The sequence below is a fragment of the Chlamydotis macqueenii genome, chromosome 5 (assembly GCF_036417535.1).
Source record: "Chlamydotis macqueenii isolate bChlMac1 chromosome 5, bChlMac1.mat, whole genome shotgun sequence".
NCBI classification, from domain to species: domain Eukaryota; kingdom Metazoa; phylum Chordata; class Aves; order Otidiformes; family Otididae; genus Chlamydotis; species Chlamydotis macqueenii.
In genome coordinates, this window is record NC_141560.1 from 28,039,396 (window position 1) to 28,062,333 (window position 22,938).

General features: G+C 38.5%; 1 protein-coding gene across 11 annotated transcripts in view; it reads left to right on the forward strand.

The window, feature by feature from the left end:
• The first annotated feature begins 8,890 nt into the window (after positions 1–8,890).
• Positions 8,891–22,938, forward strand: part of MBIP (MAP3K12 binding inhibitory protein 1) — a 36,222-nt gene continuing 22,174 nt past the window's right edge. For 6 of the 11 annotated variants that reach the window (XM_086748272.1, XM_086748269.1, XM_086748271.1 and 3 more), the window contains exons 1-7: positions 8,891–9,052; positions 13,348–13,467; positions 15,194–15,415; positions 15,521–15,617; positions 17,072–17,137; positions 18,838–18,990; positions 22,900–22,938. In XM_086748272.1, coding sequence (XP_086604398.1) covers positions 8,930–9,052; positions 13,348–13,467; positions 15,194–15,415; positions 15,521–15,617; positions 17,072–17,137; positions 18,838–18,990; positions 22,900–22,938 — 820 coding nt within the window. In that variant the 5' untranslated portion in view covers positions 8,891–8,929. Of the gene's footprint in view, positions 9,053–13,347; positions 13,468–15,193; positions 15,416–15,520; positions 15,618–17,071; positions 17,138–18,837; positions 18,991–21,478; positions 21,577–22,899 lie in introns of all 11 variants that reach the window. The other 5 variants (XM_086748263.1, XM_086748261.1, XM_086748262.1 and 2 more) reach the window with 1 other exon arrangement.

The following is a 22,938-nucleotide window of genomic DNA, read 5'->3' on the forward strand; positions in this document are numbered from 1 at the left end:
AAGGGCTTCTGTGCAAACTACCCACTTCAGTATTTATTGTAATGATTCATCAATATTTTAAAATACATTCCTCTTGGAATCACAGAATCTCATGTTTTAATTAAAAAGTCAGGTGACCATCAAAGACCTAGATTGTAGTTAGATCAGACACAGGCTGTTCTGAAGACACAATCTTTAGGGAATCTCAGTTTCAAGGCTTAGGAAAGACCTTTCTCACCCATCACTTCAGTAACTCAAACTTGTTTCTTCCATTGAATTGGGAAAATGGTATGAAAGCATGAAGTGCTTATTAAGTTTAATGTTTTCATTCACCTAGTTTACTGCCTTCCCATCTGCCCTTTAGTTGCAGAGGTCTTAAAATAAGATAGAAGATGAAGGAAATGCCGTTATCCTGCTGTTGTCTATTTAGCTTTCATTAAGTAAGTTGGTGCACAGCTCACACTCATTCTCAAAACCAGCCCATCATCTAAAAGTATTTACATAAGACTCTTTGCATTATATACCAACCTCTGCAACACTAGTATTAACTACTGACATCTGCCAAGGCTGACTAGTAAGTGCTTTACAGTATCAATTCATCCTAAGCAAAAAGCATGTTTGAGTGCTGCAGCACTCGTTAACGCCAACAAGAAGTATCAGAGCTCATATGACACCTAGCAGAAATTAGTACCCACATTCAAAGAAAAGCTTTTGTTATTTTTCAGAGTATTATGTGGACTTTATTGAGATGACTGCATCTGACACCTGCTGTAATGTAAAATGCAGCTATAATTAGCCAACTGATGCTCTCCGCAGTTTAGGTCGAATCCCTTCTGTGGGAATTATGCTTTAAAATATTCAGAACTCCAAGTGGCTCTCATTACATTTAATTTTTACTTAGAATTAGGTGGTCTAGAAAAAAAATTTAGGATTGTAATAGCCCCCCGCTGAATGCCACACAGCAACGTGAAAACCCATAGATTTTTTTCCAAATAAAAAAATGAGAACAGCAGACTACACTACAGCCTTCAATTGAAGTCTGGCTTTGCTTAATTGTACTTTTTGCACTCATCAGTCTCTCCTCTTCAGAGCAAGCTACAAAAATTGCCTGAATAGCCAAAGAAAAGTTTCCCACAGTCACTGGCCACAGAAAAACACCATTGTCCTTCCTCACAGTTTGATGGACAACATTCCTATAAATGGGTAGCCAGTCTGTCAATGGTACCCTTGCTGAAAAGGCAAAAGAAGAGAACAGATTCTGCCAATATCTGACAAAGCATGTTAACACATAATCAGGCATTCACTAGTCAGGCAGCTGCCCCTGGGACCTTCATAACACAGGTGCCTTTAAGCCATTTCCTATTCACAGATAAAGGAAACAAGCAGGAGATACCTGGGAAAGGAGCAGTCTATTGTGGCCTGTCAAACGTCCATCTTCTAGGCTGCCTGCATAAGAACAGAAAGAACATAAAGGAAACTTCAGCCTGAACTGCCAAATTATAAACCAGCAAAATACCCTCCAACTCCATAACTTTAATCTTCGTTTAAATAATAATTTTAGAAGAGTGGCAAAGGAGCACCATGCCTTATAAAAGGTACCGTGTTCATTCTTTTTCCTGCATCAAACCGAGTAAAAAGATCTGTCACCTCCCCCCAGCCAACAACTAGAACAAAGCCAGCAGTGGTGGTCCCAGAACTATCAACTTCACCCACTGCATCTTTGGTACGGTTTTTTCCATGTCTGGCCTGCTCACTTCTTCACCCAGCTGAGATGAAATTCATCCTTTAACTGAGGAAACTGGAATTTTCTGATGGACCAGTCTAGTACGACTAAAAGTTGATTAAGGTACAGGACAAAGACTCTTTCCCTCTTTTTTACCAACCTTATCTTAGAGAGCCTAACAAACTGACATTTCGTAGTCAATGCTACCTTTAGGCCACTAAGTAGAGCAATCATTTTAGCAATGAATAAATCGTGATAAGGCAACAGTTAGCTTTATGCACAAGAAAACACTTCTCTTTTGTACTGGTGCACAAACATGCCTATTTCATACACTCAGCATATTAAATGCCAAAATCTATAGCCCCAAGCAGGAAATCAGTTTACATTTAAGTAATCTAATTGATTTTTCATGGTGATTTTAGTAGCACTGCCTACATGTTTAATGTTAAACATATGAAAAAAACTTTATAAAATTCTATGGAAGTTCCTGATGGAAGCAATATCGAGAACAAGGTTTCAGGAGATGTATCACAAGCACTGGAATGGCCCTGCTGTTGTTGGGAAGCTCCTGGAGGTGGTGTGCTGTTTCTGAGAACATAAACTGCTGCAGTGCAGCGCAAAGCGCTTGCAGCAGAAGCCAGAATAGATCATGGTAAGAACAAGTAAGTATGGAAACCTCTTCTGTGCGCTTCTTATGAAACAGTCCTGATGTCTTGCCTTCTCCTCAAGCAAAAACACTCCGAAGAGTACCGTTGCGATTTCTCACAATTATAATTCTCTAGCCAAATCTACTCTTTAATATAGGTGCTATATGTATATATATGTGTGTGAATTTAAAACAGGAAAGCTTCTGAGCTTCCACAATAAAGTTATTCAAATGGAATTCATAGCCAAAATGAAATTAAGCTGAAGCCAAGAATCGAAAAAATATTTAGGTAAAATGCAGTATCATAAAATGTAAATGAAAAAATATCTATGATCTCCGTTGTAATTTTTCCTGGTCAGTTTTGAGAGTTCCATGTCCTACGAGGTTTCTTAGCACTGCCCATACCTGTGCAGCTGAGCTGGAGTTACACTTCTCAATATTTAAAAAGGACTGCTTGTTCTCTGTTGAATCAGCCTCAGGTCATTATCAAACTTACAACCTAGGCCCAGTCTTGCAAAGGCTTTTACACACAGGCTTAGCTTTATGCACATGAATAGTCCTTTAGAATTCATTAGAATGATTTGTGCACAAAGTAAGCAGGTGCATGACTAGCTTCACTGAAGGATTGGGACCCAAAATGTCAAAGACTCCATATTCCCTATTGACAAATGCCTCTTCTGCATTAGAAAAATACTGACAGTGTAAAGATGAGTGTGATCTTTTGTTTTGTCCACTTACTATAACACAATGGGGATCATTCAAATAACTTCATAGTAACTTTATATCGAAAAAGGGTATTATGTATTTACTTGCACAGATGTAGAAACTGAAGAATACTGCAGGTGATATGAGTGATATATCCAGAGGAGCTTAAAGGATTTAGGTGCCTCTCTTACATTGTAATATGGATATATTAATCCCTTAATGCTATTTTGAGAGGCTCAACACAATGTAGATCTCTAATTTCAACTATCAGTCCATGAATCTCACATCTAAAGCAGACCTGGATCTGTTCTCTGAAGTCAACGGAGAAGCCTGGTAGGACACGGAATGATTGATCAGACCAATAATGACAGATGTGGTCTATTAGATGATACCTGTCCAGCTACTGGGCATAAACGTATAAGCTAAACTGCTAAAGCAGGAGCTGAATTTAAATTTCAGCAACATAACAGTTCCACAGAAAAGGAGGCTAGAAAGTCTGTATGTTTAGAAAAGGACTTGGCTCCCAGCTAAGCTGTGTGTACATAGCGCAGCTGAAGAACTCTGCTTTAAGTATTCCTAAGCATCCATCACTATTATTTCTTTTAAAATAATAGTCAAAGTATACTAATAAAGATGCAAGCTGTAGCTTTTAAAATCAAGCACTCAGCAATCAAGGAATCCCAAAAGTTAAAGTTTCTCTGAAGTAAATGTGCTATATTCCTGTTTCCCTGTTAAATATAGATTTTCAAGTATCCTATTAAACCCGAGTTACTGATATAATATGTGCAACGTGTACACATTAATGCAGTGGAAAATTATTAATTTTTAGACTATCTTCAGGTATGAGTGCTTAATTTCACAATGCTTGTGTCAATTTACCGACAATTTACAGACAAGGGAACCACTGTGAGCACACCTACTCCACACCTTCTATATTTTCATGTGATAGTCTCAAAAGGAAATACAGAAAGGAGGTTTATAATCAAACCCTTCAAAGTAACTATAGAAGTCTAAAATTTGTGAACAGAAAATAATTATAATAATAGTTCACTGACTTCTAAAAAGAGCTGTTGAGCTGGGCCTTGCAGAGGTCAGTTCTTGATCCCAAATTAAATAACTGAACCCAAGAATATTGTGCAGAGGATGCTAATCTTATTTGCAGACAGCAGCAAGAAAGAGGGAGCAGGCAGGTAGATAAAACTTAAATACAGTGTAAAATTTCTAAACAAAGACATGAAAAATGATGACCAAAGTAAAGCAAAGCATGGAGCAATATTAGAATAGCTCAAGAATAAAAAAAATCAGACAGGAAGGGCCATGGGTCTATGCGCATTTTATTAGGAATTATAAAATTACTGCAAGTCATAAATATAAGAGATTTATAGTTTTTTTTTTCTTTAAATGCAAATACATCACAGCTGTATTTCCCACAGGACATTTCATACAAATCCCATTCCAAACCTGTCTGAACAGGGCTTTTTAAATTTTGATAGAGTGAGAGAAACACCAAAAGGTCAGCAAAGACATTTGCTTTGAAGGAATGCAGCTCCTATTGGAGAATTAGATTTGCAATTCAGAGCCTTTATTTGATGCAGTTATTAAGCACATGGCTGCAGGGAAGCAGGCTGAGTTTTTTCAGCTGAGCTAGTGCTTAAACTTAGGCACCAGCCTAAGCATCTTGTTGAACCAGGACCGATGACCTTGGATGGAGCAATACCTTTTCCTGGGTAGCCAGGCAGTAACAGAAGTGCTCTTCTCCTGAAATTAATGCTTGGAAAAGTAAATACAAACTTCTATTCTGGGGGAGACTTTGTTATGTCCTATTCTATTTTAATCCAACGGGCAGGATAATATAAATTTTCTATTTATAAACTGAGATAATTTAGAGCAGCACTAATAATTTGAATATTAAGGAAAACGATATTTACAGCAGTCAGTGCTAAGCTGCACCACCTGTCTGGAGCTCTGGGCAGAAGTCAGGGTATTGTTTTTATCTTTGAAGCTCCAAATGATTTCAGTTTTATTTTTTTTCTGAAGTGTTATCTCTTTTGCCTTTCTATGTGCTACAGCTGACATAAGCAGAAGTACACAGCATGAGCTTTTCCATTCAGGAGGAAAATCTGCTTGTACATTACACAGGCTCCTTAGCTCAGCACTTCACTCTTTAGCACAACAAACCTCCACCACTGGTACATTCTGCAAAGCACCCATCTCTCTTTGGGTGTTAGTTAGGGACAAAATTAAAGTGCGAGTTCAGAAATCATGTTAACATTATACTCAGCACAAGAAATAGTGCTAGTAATTGTGACAGTGGTGACCAGCAAATAGAACTTGTGTTGATTTATTAGAGTTCACTGTGATTTTAACGTGCTTAAAGGCACCTAGAGTTGGAAAGAGCTGTATATCTTTCTCATTTTACGAATCAAATAAAAAAGAGCAATAGTCCAAAACCAAAAGAAAATTCTTTTCCATTTCAAAATAATTTTAACTCAAACAACAATATTTACTACTGAAGAACTTAGTGGGTTTGTGTTTATATTTTTCAAGGTGGTTTTGGTGGGAGAGACTTTTATAAGCATCAGAGATCCATTTCAAGAATAAAAGCTGCAGAGGATTTAATCTTATCATGATAACTCTATCCCTGAATGTTGAAAGCCATTCCAGATTATTCCCTCCCTTGGTAGTGACATTATTAAAATATCTGAAAACAGCCGTTACTGCCAAGTTTACACATATTTACATCTTCTGATCCCTCTTTCTGAACTAGTGGCTTTATCTCTGGCAATCTGCTTCTTGCCAGTTTTCTACAAATTCCCTCCAAATTACCAGTGGCTTTCCAGCAATGAGAGCTTCCAACATTTTATTGTTTCACCAGCTTTAGTGAGCATGCCATATAATTTCCTCTGTCTTTATGGGAGGGCTGGATTTACTGTGTGGCCAGCTTTACTGCCAGAGGTGATTGCAAGTGTATTCATTTGTACTGTGCACTACACACAGTGAGCATATAATCATCTTTTGGAACCATTCTGCTCTGGTGTTTATCTTCCATTAGATATGAATGTTTAACACAGTTTGTCTTAGCTTTATTTGCTCATATTTTTTCCCATTTTCTCACACACTCTCATTTTTCTAATCTCTTAAATCACTTTGGATTATTTCTGGTCTGGTCATGTTTGCATAATGTATTACATAATTTAATCTGTGAAATTTCAGATTATATAAGTTTTGGTTTTTTTTTTTATAACAGCTGCAACACGGATCGAGGCCTTCTGAGACAGTGAAAACTAGGAAGAAAATCTGTGCCCTCTTTACCAATAGAAGTCATTACTGTTTCTGTAAGAGAAGACATTTGCCATCAGCACGAGGAAGGCCAAGATCCAGCCTCTGCTTAGTAAATAACAGACGGACATCAACAACTGTACAGACTACTTCATGGTCATTTGTGTACTCTTCTTGTAACGATCATTGAATAAATAATGGCACATCACATCCATGCTCTCTTAATATCCTCCACATTCATTCATTGTCCGATATTTTCACATATACGACAGTGTAACCTCCAGTATCTTCCTGACATTTAGTGCTTACATCTTTATTTTTCATTTGAAATGTTTTGTACTCCAAAACAACCTCTTGCTGGAGGTAAAGATAAGATGCCCAAAACCAAAGGAAAGATCTCAGGTCTCTCAACTAATAAAGCTAGGTCTAGTCATTGCTACAGCAGGCATAAACCTGCTCCGTCATTCCAGGAAGGCTGCATTTTTAAGAACTGGAATTTATCAGGTAGCTGAGCTTTCATCACTAGAAGTTAAAACTTGGTTCAAATGTCTGGACTTGATCTGTCTTTGCAGGGCACTGGAGACTCAGTCGGGGCAAATTACCTCCTCTGACACTGAGAAGCAACAATCAATGCCAGGCTGTTGGATCTGTGCTCCGTACTCGGTTCTGGCCAGAAAAATACTTCCATATTTATTCAGTGTTACAGTGCTGGTGGGGGAAGGGAGACTGTGTTTTCCTATATTCTTGAAAGATTCATGGTTTGATCCAAACGAGATGACTACTTTTTGCAGAGTTGCTTCAGTTGCCTGTCCAGAGGTAAAACTGCAAGAGGCAGGGCAGGCTGAAGCAGCAAGTCCTTGATCATGAGCTGGAATCAGCATTGTTGGACAGAACTGCAAAATAAAACTTCGCAATCTGTCTTACCATTCATAATTGACTACCATGTTCTGTATGTGTGTGTCTGTGTGCTTTTTCAAGATGTTGTAATTTGACAAAACCAATATCTTTGCAGGAATTAAGTAAATTTTTCTACATTTCAGAGTTTCCAAATCAGGAAGACATTGGCAGTAACCATTTATGAATCTAAAGAGTAATTCTCATCATCTAAATCCAGCCAAGTGCCATCTAGTGCACCTTAGATAAGATATTCTTGCAAAACACAGCTCTCCATGAAATATATTTGTCATCATTAGCACTGAAGTCCTTTTTGGAACTAATTTTCCTCTGTAACTGAGCAGGACTTTCTCCACTTGAATCTTCTCAAATATTTAAGTTGGTTGCTGAATGGAGACACAGGGTACTAAATCTTCAGATTAGTGGGATTTATTTTCAGTAAATTAAGGTAAGTTTTGTCTGGATACTTCAGAGAGGAATGCCTTTAAAACACCTCCCCAAATAGCAGTCAAATAAATTAATCTGCCTTTCTAACATTTTTATTTAAGAATGCTTGTACATTTGTACATACAACAGCACTCATAGTTTCCCAATGGAATGAAAGATACTGGAGGGGAGGGAACAGGAAGAGGTATAAAGGTTAAAAGATCAAAATTAGGGTATCAAAGGAAACATCAGGTAGAAAATCTTTGTCAGCATTCCTACTGTGCTAGGAAAGAAATCAAGTAGACTGTCTTAGAGGAAATACAGTCTTAGAAGCCCCATAATCAGAATACTCTGATAAACTTGCTCTTTGTGGTCTGATGAAAGAACCTTACTGTAACCAGAAGAGTCAAGGCTTTGAAGAGAAGCACATATGTATGTAAAGAAGTGAAGGTGTAACAAGGAAGCACATCTGAAACAAGTCCAGTAATCTGTATACTTAAATATTAATACACATCTTCCTTCCCTCCATGACTCAGTGGGGGCTCTCCTGTAAGCGTGCCTGCCATGTGCCCACGTTGACAGCTCCATGGAGGCTGCTGAAGGATGGGAAAGAGCCAGGAGGCAAAGAAAAAAGGTGAGGTGGCAAGGTGACCTTGCAAGGAGAGGATGCCCCTCGGGAGTTAATGCAGCCCAGGGTTCAAAGCCTGGTGGTACCAAAGGTGGCAAAGCAGCACACGGAGGTGGGCCAACACCCCTCGGCCAACGCGCTGGGACTCTGCGACCGCTGAGGTGATCTTTCACCTGAGAGCTGCAATGGACTGGAGCTGAGAAAAGCTTCAGGGTGGCAGAGAGGCCTGAGAAAGGAGCAGAAGCTAAGATGTCTCCTCAGGCCTGGGAAACAGGCTGGCGAGACAATGGCTGCAGGAGAGGGTCCGCCCCACACCACAGCACGGAAACCCGGGGGGCCAGAGAAGGAGGAGGGGCAGAGCTTGGCCAGAACAGCCAGGCCTCAGGCTGCCTCCCCACCACGGGCCCTGCTGCTACAGCCGAGGCTGCCTTGGGGCAGCGCAGCCCCCAAGTAACAACCAGAGCAGCCAGGCCCAGCAGGAGCGCACTCCTGCCACCGCTGCCCGTAGCCACTCCCTGCGCCGGCCTCGAGAGCTCAGCCCTCGATTGGCCCTCGTGCCTGTCCATCAACCTTTGGGGGCGGGGCCGGCGGGCACGGCCGTCGCGGGATTCGTCATCGCGGAGCGACGGCCGCAGCTGGGCTCGGTGTCATGGCGTCGGCGGCGACCAGCCCGCTCCAGCCCAGCGGCCACGCTCCGGAGATCGGCGTCGACCCGGTGGCCGCGGAGGTGGTGAGCAGCGCCCTGCGCTCCGTGGCCGGGCTGGCGGGGCAGGTGAGTGTGGGGCGGGGGGAGCTGCCGGCCCGGCCCTGGTGCTGCGGGCCCCGCGCCGGGCTCGCCCCGCCTTGGGGGCCCGGGCAGGACGTGCTCCTGCTTCTCCCCGGCCTGCGGGGCCCTTCTGGGTTCCAGGGATAACGTACGGCGCCGGGGAGAAGAGAAGCCTGCCGCAAACAAGGGAGCGGCCTCCCTTCTCGCAGGCCGGTTGTTCACGCCCGCCTGTGGGAGCGGTGAAGCCCCCGTCGGGGCTGGGGGCTGGCGGTACCGGCCGCATCCCTCCTGGCGATGGCAGCGCCGGGGTGCCGAGCCCGCCGCTGTATCGCGTGGTCCTGGCAGTGCCTTCGCCTCTTACTGACGGGCCATCGCATGGCACTTTGGAGTTTGACGGATGGTCTCTCCCATGAGAAAGTGCCGTCTGTCTGATTGCTGTGTCTTAATGATTAAGAATTGATAAGCTACTAAAAGCATTAAATAGAAATAAATGATCAGGAGCTTGAAGTTAGCCTCGCCTTGGGGATAACAAACTGTGAAACACGTAGTGCATCTCAGTGGGTCAGAATTTTTAAAGCAGCTTTGCTCTGTGGTACTTAAGTTGAAACACCTACTTTAGATTTAGTGATGGCTGTGAATTATTTAACAGATGTTATGTTAGTGGTGGGAGACCCTTGTCAGAAGATTTTAGTGACAAGTTAATTATTACCATAAATAACTTACAGATTAATTCCTTTTTTACTCTGAAAGCATTTATGTAGTTCTGTGAAGGCAGTAGAAGCACACTCTTGTTTCTGAAATTAGACAGCAGTTTGAAGGTTTGAGGCCAGATGATGAGCGACATCTGTGGGAGATAATATAACTTATTGTATGTTTATGCCACAAAAATACTCAGAAATTGAATCTGTTAGATACAGAGGCAGTTTAGCTACTGACTGATCTGAAATTATTTTTTAGAGCATTTCACCTCTCATCTGTATAGAATTGTGTATTATGTTTGCTTCTCACCTTAAAGTCTGCTAGTAATTGTCTCGGTTTTCAAATAAAAATGGTTCAAAAACAAGGGCCTGAAAATTCAGGCACTGACTAGTAAAAGTTTCAGTTTTTCCTGTCTCTAAAGTGATTAAAAACTACCCTAGCTTTTTAGCAGGAGTCCAGTGCTAAACATGGATAGACAGGAGAGCTATCTATATATTGAGGACAAAATATCCCATAATTCTTCCTGGTGAAAATTCTACATGTAATTAAAGAACTAATGACTGTCATTTTATCCAGATGCAATACTGTAGTTCATACTGTTGTTCTTACAGTGTTAACATGAGTGAAATGTTGAGCTCTTGTGTTTATGAAAAACACAAAGAAGAATAAAGGAAAAGTTTCCTAAGCTCTTAAGTAGGGTACTCATCACAAGTTTGTTTTCAAAACTACATTAAACACTCTAGTTTCTCTCTCTCTTCAGTAACTTGTTCTCCAGGGTTTGCTCTATGTCTAGCATGTCACTTGAGAGAGTTTAGTGATTTTTAACAATATTTGGGTTTGCACAGAAAATTTTGGTTTATAGGAGACCAGTTTAGAGTTGCTGCATCCCCTCAGTGGAGTTACAGTAGTTATGGTGCACAGTGAAGTTGTCTTCGTTGGTGTTTGGAGAGTGTCGTTTCCATGACAACAAACCCTATTTACTTGTGCGCTGCACTGAGCTGTGAGTAGGGGTCGGGTTGGTCCGTCTTCGCTGAGAAGGCCCTTTTAATTGCTCAGTCATGATTGTTTCCAGTTGTTGAGTTATGCTCTTGTCTGCCAGCACTTGAGTTCTGGTAGATTTAACTGTGGTGTTTTACCAGCTTACTGACTCTAGCAATCCATCTTGCATTTTTGACTGAAGCTACTGATTACTCATTTCCCTTTTATAGAGATGAGTGAACATGTGCCAGGTCATTAGCTGTCACAGTTTGTGATCTGTCGTAGTAGTTTTAAGTTGGATGTATGCTAGCGAGTTGGACTGTAAATGAATATTTCTGGCACAGGAATTTTTTTACTGGAGCAATCTTTTGCAACACAGTGACTAGGAGGACATCTGGGGATAGCAACTCTTAAAACTGGTATGACTGATTGTGAAAAGTTCTTTAAGCCCCAAGTGACAGTCAGTGTCTTTCATAAAACAATTTCAAAGGGCTGAAATGACTTATGATCCTGTAAATTTCTACAGAATAGGCTGTGGACTTGTAAATATACAAAGGCTTGGAAATTACCAAATCACAGAATTTATAAAGCTGCTTGTCACAGTTCTTGTAGGTAGAAGGGTGTGAAACGCTGAGAAAACGGATTCTATTGTACTAGAGACGTGTTTGGATGCAGGAGGGGGTTATTACTTACTTTTATTAAAAAACAGTGTCTATGAGTTTTAAATATCACTAGCTTCTAAATTATTCTAAGTCAGAAGCTCTACTGTTTTTGTACATTGAACCACCTAGACAGGAGTCACATGCTGTGATAGGAAGGCATGCATCAGCTGACTCTTTTTGAAAAAGGAGGCTTAAGAAATTGCAGTAGCACTCCTATTTTGTTTCATTACAATTACTCACATCTATGCCTTTTTTACCTTGTCAGTGAACTGTGTTGTAGTGTATAACAGATGTTACTCTAGAAACTTTGAGAAGAAATATATGCTTCAAATGAGCACATATCTACAGTGGCTTGATTCTTACGGTTTTATTCTTGGTGAATTCTAAATACATTCTTGATTTCTTAAGGTGTTCAAAACTAGTATTTCCTAAAACATTGCTTTTCCTTTGTAGTTTAAGTACTGAACAGGAATAACTGTTTGTGTGAAAAACATCAAAAATACATTCTATATCTAGTCAGACTGTCTCCTTTGCTATGTAGTTTGGAATCTAACAATGAATTTAACAAGGCTGTTCTTTGACTAAAGAAGGAAGGCTCAGGCTTATAGTTCTTTACATACAAAACAGTGATAATGATGGGATTTCAAAATAACATAGGACAATTTAGTATCCACTGTTTTGCCTTCAGTGATGGAGATGTTCTTGTGTTTAGTTCCCATAGTTTCCTCATACACTGTGCAGTGGCTTCAGGAAACAATTGCATATGCATTCTTTGTTCTTGTCCATAATATTTGATGCTGTTACAAGTTAGATATCTTTAGACTATATGTTGAAGGTCACTTCTGTTATCTGCCTGAGGTCTCTTTTTCTTTGAGTGAGATGTAGATGTACAAATGTGCATATGACTTGGGAATTCTGTGTCTCAAAGTACCTGTAGGTCCTCTTGATCTTAAACAAGAGTTTTATGTGTATATAGATTTTAGGGGATCACTTACAGGTTGTTTGGTTGGAGAACAACTTGGCTTTGAGAGATGAAAGTGCTCATTACTTCAAGTTTTTGAGAAGACCTTTAGTGTAACAAAAATGCCGAAGGTGGGTGTGAAAGTGTGTGTTTCATTAGTGATTATTAACAATCAGTTTTGTATTAGAAAGTGAAAGTTTATTTTTAGCTTATTGAAGATACATAGTTCCTTTAAATAAAACTTCAGATTCACTCTGTATATTTCTCTTAATTGCTTTGAGAGTTAAATATTGCGATTCTGTGGCAAAGAGAATAGACTATGGCAATTGTTATTTTGACCTGAATGCACATAAAGGGAAATTAGTGTGATTTGGTTAGTGTTTGATAGTGGTGCTGTGTAGTCTAGAGTTTGTTTAACCTGGAGATTTTTAAAAGATTTTGGTTTTTTAACACTTATTTTTAGTATGAAGCCTCCTTTAGATTAGCAGCAAGTAAAAATTTCAAGAATGTGGCATGGTGCGGTATCAAGACCTTGGTCATACAGGCATAGATAGCCTTGCAAATCTCAGAATAAAATACATTAACCTACAGGAGAGTACCGTGGGGTATGTTTCTTCTGGGTGCATGTTGCTTCCTACTGGTCGTTCTATCATTGTTCAAAGAAAAGATTCAAGCAGTTAACATGAACAGTATGTTTGCGTATGATAGTTAATTGAATTGAGAATTGACTAAAGTTAAAGATCAAATTAATACAATGAAAGTGTCATGAGGTAGTAAGGCATTTTTAATTTTTGAATATACTCCACAAATACTGGCTTGCTTTGAAAATGACAGCTGTTTGAATTCTAATTAATGTCAAACCTCTCCAATGTCCTCATATAAAAATGGAGTCTGTATAAGATGGAGCATAATTGTTGTCCTGTGGAAGTCTTGCATACTTTTGTGATGTTAATACAACATAACAACATAATTTTTGTGGTGTTTGTTTTGCCCTTTTGAAGCTTAACCTTGGAGACGATATCGTGAAAGTTGTAATCGATTGGAGGAAGCTTCAAAGCACATCAGCACTTCAGCCAGCATTGCTCTTTAGTGCACTTCAGCAACATATTTTATGTTTGCAGGTAAATATTTTGTTGGACACATTTGACTTGACAAAAGTAATCAACAACTGAATGTAGTTATATCATCTAAACTGTTTAGTTGTTTTGATCTTATATTGCTATGTCCAACAAAAAAGAATGCAAAAGTATCATATGCTTGGAATTCCACTATGCTTCCACTCACGCTTACAGATTTTTCAGATTAGTTGTGGGAATAGCCACTGTAGGTGAGCAGGCTGAATAAATGCAGCCTCATTGATTTCTAGACCTGCATTGTAAATGTGATACATTTCCATCTATGGTGGGTTATAATTAAGCAATAAGACACGGCAGGTGTGTGTCATGCTATGATAATGATTCCATGCGTTGGGTGAGTTTTGAGGCTCATGGAGTGCTTTCAGTGGTTCAAGAAGTGGCATTATCCCAGCACGACACATCCTGGAGTGTCTTACTGCAATTAAATGTATTTTCAGCGTAGGTTTTTTTTTTTTTTAAGAGTAATTTCTTTGACATTACTGTCTCATCTTGCTCAGTAGCCATTCACCATTACTGTCATTTCTTTTAACTATTTGAAACTTTCCAACCCTGCTGAAAGTACGTGTGATTTAGTGGCATGGCAGGGAGAGTGAGCATTTTGTCAGCTGGTAACTGAACAGCGTTTTGACCTTGATAGTTCATCTGTAAAAGCTGGGGGTTTGAATACCGTTTTTCTGCTTCAGCTAGTCAATGAATTATTTCAAGTGTGTAGTACTGGGAGGGTGAAAAAGGAAGTTCCTGTATTTGCTTGTCTGTAGGTGTAGCAGAAAGACCCTTTGTTTTCCAGACATCCACCAAATCGTTAGTGTGGTAAACAGAAAGTGTGCAAGATAAGAGCAAGTAAAAATTACATCCAACTGTAAGAACACTGCAAGTAGGACTTTGATTTAATTTCAGGAAATGTAACTGGTAAAAATCGTGTTGTCTTTAAGAAAATGTCTAGAGGGAAAACAAGGAGTGGAACTCAGCCTAGATGAAACTTAAAGATTTAAAAAGAAGGTGTGATGTATATATGTACTGAGGTTTTGTTATTACATCTTGTGTAACACTTATTGCAGTAGAATAATAAGCATTTATTTGGGCTGCTGCAAATGTCAGTGCATTCCCTCATTTAATTTCATGACCTAAGTAGATAATCAACCGTGTCAAGAAAAGCATGTGTTCAGGATAACGCCTATGTATTTCATGTCTGTGTTCTCTTATTCACGTGGGCAGCTGCAGGTTCAAGTGGAGAATGTAGTGCTGTGGTGATAAAGTAAAGGCTTTACAGTGTGAAAGCATTGGCTTTCATGTTAAAGAGGAAAAATACTAAGCCTTACTGTTCTGAGTAGGCATTTGAATTACGTGTTAATTAAGTGGCATTGATGCCAATGATTGAAGCTTTGATTTAGCTAGTAACAGAGGAGTAGCAGGCAGATTTTCACAGAAATTTGGGAGTGTTCTTATACAAACCTCTAAAAGACACAGGTCAGAAAGGCCACAATCATGGTGTGCACAGCATTTGGAGCTATAGCTTTTTTTTTTTTTTTTTTTTTAATTTTATGTCTCTGTGTTCCATCAGAGACAGATGTTGTAATTCCTAAAATTATTTCAGTTGTTCTGTTTTAGAACCTGTGGTAGTACTTGGCTTTTTGTTTGGGGGATTTTTGGGCTTTTGTTTGTTTGTTTGCTTTGTTTGTGTTAGCCCTAACATAGTGTTTTCTTTGTTCAGCCTCTTTTAGAAAAACTCCAGTCATTGATTAAAGAGGAAAATATAGGCCATGTGGAACATACAGGTAAAACAGAAGGCCAAACTTGTGAAACAAGTTTAGATGCTTATGATGTTAACTGTCAGACTGAAGAAAAGTATGCAAGTTACGACTTGGGAGATCTGAAGGATGCTCATATTAATTTTGATCCAGAGGTGGTCCAAATAAAAGCTGGGAAAGCAGAAGTAAGTGATTTACCTAAATTTAAAAAAAAAAAAAGAAAAAGACCTTTATAAGTTTTAAATTTAAAGACTGAAATAGATATATGCCATCATGTTTATTACCTGCAGATTGACAGGCGGATATCAGCCTTCATCGAGAGGAAACAAGCTGAGATCAATGAAAATAATGTCAGGGAATTTTGCAATGTTATTGATTGTAATCAAGGTAACTGGCTAGCCAGACTTTAATCTTCATAGCAATTTAAGTTGCTTTTTAATTTTTTTTTTTTTCAAAACCACTATTCTATATTTAGAACAGAACTTTGAGAGTATCTTTGTTTTAAAGTTAAGAACTTGCATGTGTGCTGCAGATGTTGTCAGATACACAAAAAACTGGATGACAATGTTTAATGCATCTCGTATAGCTATTACTGTGTTCACTTTAAGAACTGCAATCTTAAATCAGATGATTTTGTAGCTGTTGTTCCCAATGGTTTAGCTAGATGTTCATTCCAAAGTCAACAGAACTGCAATTCAGAAGTGTCTTGTGAATGGCATATTCAAATTGAAGTTAAATTAATGCTAGTTAAATTACAAAGAAGTTTTTTTTTTTTTTCAATCAATTTGAATTACTGGCTACTTAAAATTACTTTTTCCTTTCAACATTACTCATGCTGTTGATGTTTTTAATGCACCAATTGGCACAATTGGCTGTGTCTATAACCAAACAGTCTTAAATCCATCTGTTAGGCTGGATCCCATTAGCATGATCAGTAACTGTATAACCAAATGCGTCTTAAAAGTGAAGACACTTTTATATACATAAGCAGTCTGGAGACATTTTCTAAGTACCTGTGAACCCACATGTGCATTGTCTCTATGATGTACTTATGCTTTTAGAGATCAAAGCTTATTGTTCCGTAAGCTTTATAGGAAGAGAGTTTAACTCCTTGAATATTAGTTGGAATGAAAATGACATCTGAAGTCTAGTAGAATATGTTAGGTAGTAAAATACCGATTCCTAAATTCTTAATTACGTACAGAAGAAATGATGATAAGACCTTCCCTTGTATGTTCAGGTATAATAAAATATATATAGAGCTTTGGTGTATATGAACAGAGATTAAAGTATAAGCATTAGAATAAACTAAGATGATCTATACTATAGGTATTTATGGTTAAACAAATTAAAGAATTCCCAGGCATCAGAATAAATGCAAGAAGGTGAGAAAAGAATGCTGAAGAGTAAACCAGACTAGTCTAAAAATACGAGGAGAACAGTTTCAAAAAAGAATGTAAAAATAATAACAGTGGTAAGCAGGGAAAAGACTTCTGTACAGGAAGAAAGAAATAAGTTACAGAGAAAGGCAGTGAAAAGTAAGAACCAAATAAAATGTAAATTGGAACAAATTTGGTTCTGATCCAATAAACATTTATGTACACATGTGTGTACATTTATATAAGTGACTTGTCCAATTAAAACCAGTGGGTCCATGCAAGTGTATGAAACTATTAATGAGCAAGTGTTTATAGAATGAATGAAGTGTTTCTGATGTTTTTATTGTATGAAAAAAATTAATGAGATTTGTTAAAAGCATCAAAGTTGATGATGGTTAGAATATTTTAAATTTTAAATACATAGCTAGGACTTCACTTTTTATATTAATATTATTTATTTAGAAAATAGCTGTGCCAGAACAGATGCGATTTTCACACCCTATCCAGGATTTAAAAGCCATATAAAGGGTAAGCAATTATTTTAATACTCATTTATTAAGATTGTCTAGATAGAACAGCACTCATGAATTTTTGGCTTAAAATCTTTTTATAGAATGCTCAAAAAATGCAAACTTAACAAATTTATTTTTGACTTTTGACTGTAGTGAATACTTTTATATCTTCTCTTACTTCTCCAAGGTTTTCAATCTCATAAGTGCTTCATGAAGCTGATGGTTATGCACTAAATACCAAAAGAAAGTAGCCTATTTTCATTGTCTGAAAGGAAAGATGCAAAAGATAAAGCTGGACAGAGAAGCTGAACAATTCTTAGAAGAAAAGCTAATTTGAAGCCAGCAGTCCAGTTAAGGAGTTGAGATTAAATAAAATTGTCTTTTATTTTTTATTAGTCGGTGTAAGTATTGAATTAGGAAATAGTTTTGGAACACAATGGAAATTCTAAGACATAGATTTATGGGAAGTGACAAGCTGGGAAACAAGCTTACCACTCTACTACCTTTTGGAAAGGAGTCAATAGTGTAGAAATGATTGTCCAACAAAAGTTATGTATAAAAGATTGCTTGTCCAGCTACTGCTCTCTAGGTGTAGACAAGTTACTCTGTGTTTAAAAACAAACAAACAAAATCTCAAAAATGAGAATGAAAGTAATCCTCTCTTCCATTTTTGACAGTGGTAGTATTCAGTTAGCCCACTTCATATTGGTTCTAGACACCAATTCATTATTCTAGAATTCAGAATAATACTGTGAAGCACGATAAGTGTAAAAGTAAAAGGTCTGGTGATCTAAGAGGGAGATGGAGAAGTGAATTTGAGTAAAGAATATTTCACCAAGAACCCTTTCAATAGTCACTTTTTTAAGCTAAGTGCTAGTTTGTAACTTGAATGGTAGTGTGTTACTGGAAAAAAGGTTGCACTTCAAGTAACTAAAACCCAAACAATTAATAACTGAAACATGAGTAACACCTAGAAAGAAATTGGAAGTGAAACCAGCATAAACTGAAGCAAGAATGTAACATGTGGCCTTAGTGGAGTACTGAGTAAGAAGGTGTGTGCTGCCTTGTCTGGAGTTGCTAACATAGTCTTTAAGTCTGCAGTATGCTGCAGTAGTCCCATCAGGAAGGACTTGAGAAATGACTGTGATTTAAAGAGAAGTGACCAAAATCTTCTAATGAAGACATGGTTCAGTAGGGTGAAAAGATAGACCCAGAAACTGCTGAAGAGTCAGTAAAGCTGTTACCCAAATAACAAAAATGAAAACTTCCTTGCTGAAATTCATAGTGGTGCTTCTAGTTATATACCTCCCCTCATCTTCAAGTATTTGTGGTACTTCCTGTAATCTTAGGTCTGGCCTCTTCGCATTCACAGCAGCTCACATGTGCAACTGCTGACATAGATATCGGGTTTTCTGCTATTTATCAGCAGCTGATGACAAATTCTTGATACTGCCATTCTACATGAATGTATGAGTAATTCTTTTACTTTGCATATGTAAAGTCCTAGGTTTTTGTTTGGTTTAGTTGCTCATGCAAAAATAGGAAAATACTTTTACTTGAATCTTGGATCTTAATATCTGTGGGACCCTTCACATGAGAGATGGGTGTGAAATTGATTTAATACAGGTTTTTATATTTTAATGTTTTGATTTTTCTAGTTAGATGTACTTTGTGTTTCATGTGCATATTTGTTAAATTTGTGTTCTCTTTACCTAGTTACTAGAGTAGTAAATACATATGGACCTCAGACTAGATCTGAAGGAGCACATGGGTCCAGTCACAAAGCCAATGTGCCCATTCATGATTGTGGAAACCAAGCTGTTGAGGAGAGATTGCAAAACATTGAAGCACACTTACGGTTACAAACAGGTTTGTATCATGTTTTAATTCTGATGTAGGTGTGACAGTTTGTACTACAGATATCTTCACTGCAGTAAAGCTGGCAAGTCTATAAAAACTGTGACTGTAAAAACAGTGGATAGATCCACTGAAGGGTTTAGTGGGACCCAAGTACTACAATCTAATGTTTAGGTTCAAAACAATGCCCAAAATGGAACACAGATTTTTGCCCAAATTAGGATGCTAAGTTAGTAAATCCACACTTGATGTGGTGGCAAACAAGAGGGGCACTTCAGAATGGAATTTAAAACAGTCTGGAATATTTGGAGGTAGAAGTTCTACAAAGCCAATGGAGCCCTTCTGCCTTGACCCACTGAACAGCAAAAGCTGAGGTTAGGACTCAGTCCTGCTCCATGAACACTTTGTGGACTGGGGACAGGATAAAACCGAAAGTCACCTTTTCCTAAAGATGGATTATTCTTGAAATAGGTGAGAAGCTCAGTTCCCAGCACGTGGGCAGCTCGTTGTCAATACTTCCCTTCAGCCATGCAAACGTGAATCCACACCTTTCACTAAAATGCCACAGCCACCAGGCTACTGATTTTTTTTTTTTTTAAGTAGTTGTTTTCCTCACCCCAGCCACAGTTTTCTAAATCAATGAGGTGCTTATCAAGGAGGAATCTGTATTTTTTCTCAAAAACGTTTTCAAAACAGAAGAGGAGCCCAGATCTTCATCTAATACAGTCAGTGTTTTACACATCACACTGCAGACACACACTGACTTTTTGTCTTCTGAATACTGAATAGATGCCAACCCATTCTGTAAGAATATGGTGAGCATTGACTAGGGTACTAGATTCCTGGATCAAAGTCCTCTGGTGGCAAGAAGAGTAGAATACTCTTAGATGCTATTGAGGCAGCAGTTAGAACTTGATGCTTAGCTGTATAGTTGTCTCAAAAATAAGATGGTTTTTTTGTGCATGAAAATAGAATTTGCAAGTGGCTGACCAGCATTAGGGTTACAACATGTAGTAGCTTTGGATTTATGCATATCAGCAATAATGATGGGGAGTAGCTAAGGAGGGGCCCTTCCTTCCAGGATGTGCGTGTAATAAGTGACATAATTTTGCTTGAAGGAACAGGTCACCTAAACTACAGTATAGAGGAAGAGGATGCAAGTGTGTAATTCCAGCTCAGCTCCTGTCCAAATCAGCATTCCTGAGGAAGGTCTCAAGATAATTTTTTACTTACCCCAGCAGCTGTACAAAAAGTGTTCGCATGAGCAGGTAACCTGCCTCGGCTACCTGCTTGCCAGTTTTTGTTTCTGATGACTGCAGGAGTTGTTCTTGACTCACCTGCTGTTTTTCAGAACAGCTTCTTCTAGTGCTAGTACTGCTCTGTTCCCGTTACATGAGGAGGCAGCAATATTAAGAAGAGTGAGAGGTTAGCCAATTTAATTAGTAGCTGCTGAGTGATGAGTAGAGAGCAGAACTGAAGGAGGGAAGCTAGCTGCAAAATTGTCTGTCTGAAGTGAGGAAATAGATGAATGGAAAAAAAAACTCATTAGTGCTTATTTCAGTAGTTTGTGGAATAGAATTGTCTTACCTAACAAACCTAGAAATGAATGGAAACAAGTGGCAAGAGAAGACGTACAAGCTTGCTAAGGCCTTGATTGTCACTACTGGTCAGAGCCAGACCGTCATTTTAATTAGCCATTAGTTACTTGTGATAAATAGTCATTTCAGTTTATAGAATACTACGTAGCATAAATAAGATGCTTTCTGGGGCTGATGTTTTGATCAATTCTGTTAATACATGGGGAAATAAGCCCACGCTGCTGTAGTATAGCTACAAACAGTAAGGGGTTGAGGTGGGGTTTTTTGTTGTTGTTTTTGTGATGTTTGTGATGTTTTAGTTTTTTTTGGGGTGGGGAGATGGTGGGATTTTTTATTTGGTTGGTTTAGTTTTTTCCAAAGCTCTGTTATTCCATTCCACACACACTTCCCCCACCTCTACTTCTCCCATCTGTAGCTAGGGCAAATGCTGTTCTTTGTCAAGCGCAACTCATACCTGTCCTCTAACCTCTAATGCTCAATGGAGAGAGGTTCCTTCAGAACAATCTGAGATATCAACACTGAATTAATGTGTAGTCTGCCATCCCATCTGCTCCTTCCTGATGCTGCTGTCAGTTTTGAAGTGGTAATATTTGATGTATGACCAGGGTATTGTAAGAGTGATCATTAGTTGTTCCAGGGACCTTGTCAGACCTTCAGACCTCTTTCAATGACCTGCATAAAGTTGTCTATTGCCTGCACTTACTGCACTGGCTTATCAATCAGATTTTACCCTAAATCATATTAATTACCCTTGCTTTTTATTATCCCATCCACTCATTTTGTTGCAGCTACTGGTTGATAGCTGAACTTGAAGAACTTGCCTGCAAAATTTATGAGCTTTAGCTTTAAAAGTTATTCAAGCACTTTTCCTGATTTCTTTGTATTTGTACTGGTCTGTTTAGGTGGTCCTGTACCAAGAGACATTTATCAGAGAATTAAGAAACTTGAAGATAAAATCCTTGAGCTGGAAGGACTATCTCCTGAATACTTTCAATCTGTAGTAAGAAATTATCTCAACTTCCTTTAGCATACCTAAATGCATTTGGGACTTTTGTGCTTAAATCTTTGATGTACAGACAAAAACCTAAGGAGTCAGAGGGCAGACAACTCTGATTTGATGTAATGGTTATATTTCATGTGGACAGTCTATGTAAGTTCATATTTCTACCTAATTTCTAATTTGAAAGAAAGTAGTATTTGTTGGGGGGAAAAAAGTTGCAGCCACTTGAGCTTAACTAATTTGTAAGAAATGGAGATTGGATTTCTCCTCTGCCCCTGCCTTAAAATCTGAAGTGTTTCTAATGACGAAAAAATTGACTGAAGTTTTGATCTCAATACAAATTATTAGTGGCTTAAATCAGCTGAAATCCTTTGGGCTTCTGTACATGATCTGATTACTAAAGATCAGCTATGTGAAATAACTTCCAATAGGATGAGAAAGTAAACCCTTTAAAAGTAATTTTGTGTGAGTCTGTGACTTTGGTTTCTTTGTTGCCAATCTTTAGGCAGAGTTCTGTCTCTTTCTGAATAGTAAACCTTATCCTTTGTTCACCAAAGGACATTAGGACAAAGAGAACATTAGTTGTTGCTACATCAGACTCTGCTTGGCTGCAGAAAGTTCTTCTCTTATCTTGCTGTTCTTTCCCTATGTAACAGTAAGAATGTCTCTTTTACTGTTGGTCATATTTAATTTCTATCTTCTCCCTGAGACCAGCCAAAGAAGAGTCAGCAGTTAAAAATCAGCAGTAATATTATCAATTTTTGTTTCTTTTTTTTTTTTGTGTTGAAGACCAATAAAGTCCTTTATTTGTGAGACTATTCCTTCAAGTTGTTGGAAACCAGAAGTTAAATCATACACTTTCATAAGCTGAAATTTCCATGGAAAGTGCTTTAGGGTCTTCTCTAGAATGGAGATCTGGGAAAAATTTGTGGTGGTGGAAACAGCAGTGTTGTGCACTAATTAACATTTTTTTTGTTCAAAGTTTTGCTTAAGTGTTGGTGTGGGTACAGGAAAATTTTAGGGAGAAAAATATTGACAATTTTAAAAGCTGAATAGTGATGTTGGTTTTGTCTGAAGGAAGCTTCAATTAAATTGATAGTTGTTGGTTGCCAAGCATGGAGAAGCTTCAACAGCTTCTGACTGCTCTCCAGTAGTGTTTCTCGTGATTCCAAGTACACTTAATTATAAAAAAGGTTTCTTTAATCCGTGGAATGGTAGTCAGTGTTCTTTGTGTACTTTAAAGACTCTTGTCAGTGTTGTTACAGAATTACTTGTGGTCTTCTGTCAGTGCAACATTAAGTCTGTTTTATGTCTTGTCTTTAGAGCTGTTCTGGCAAGAGGAGAAAGGTTCAGCCTCCCCAC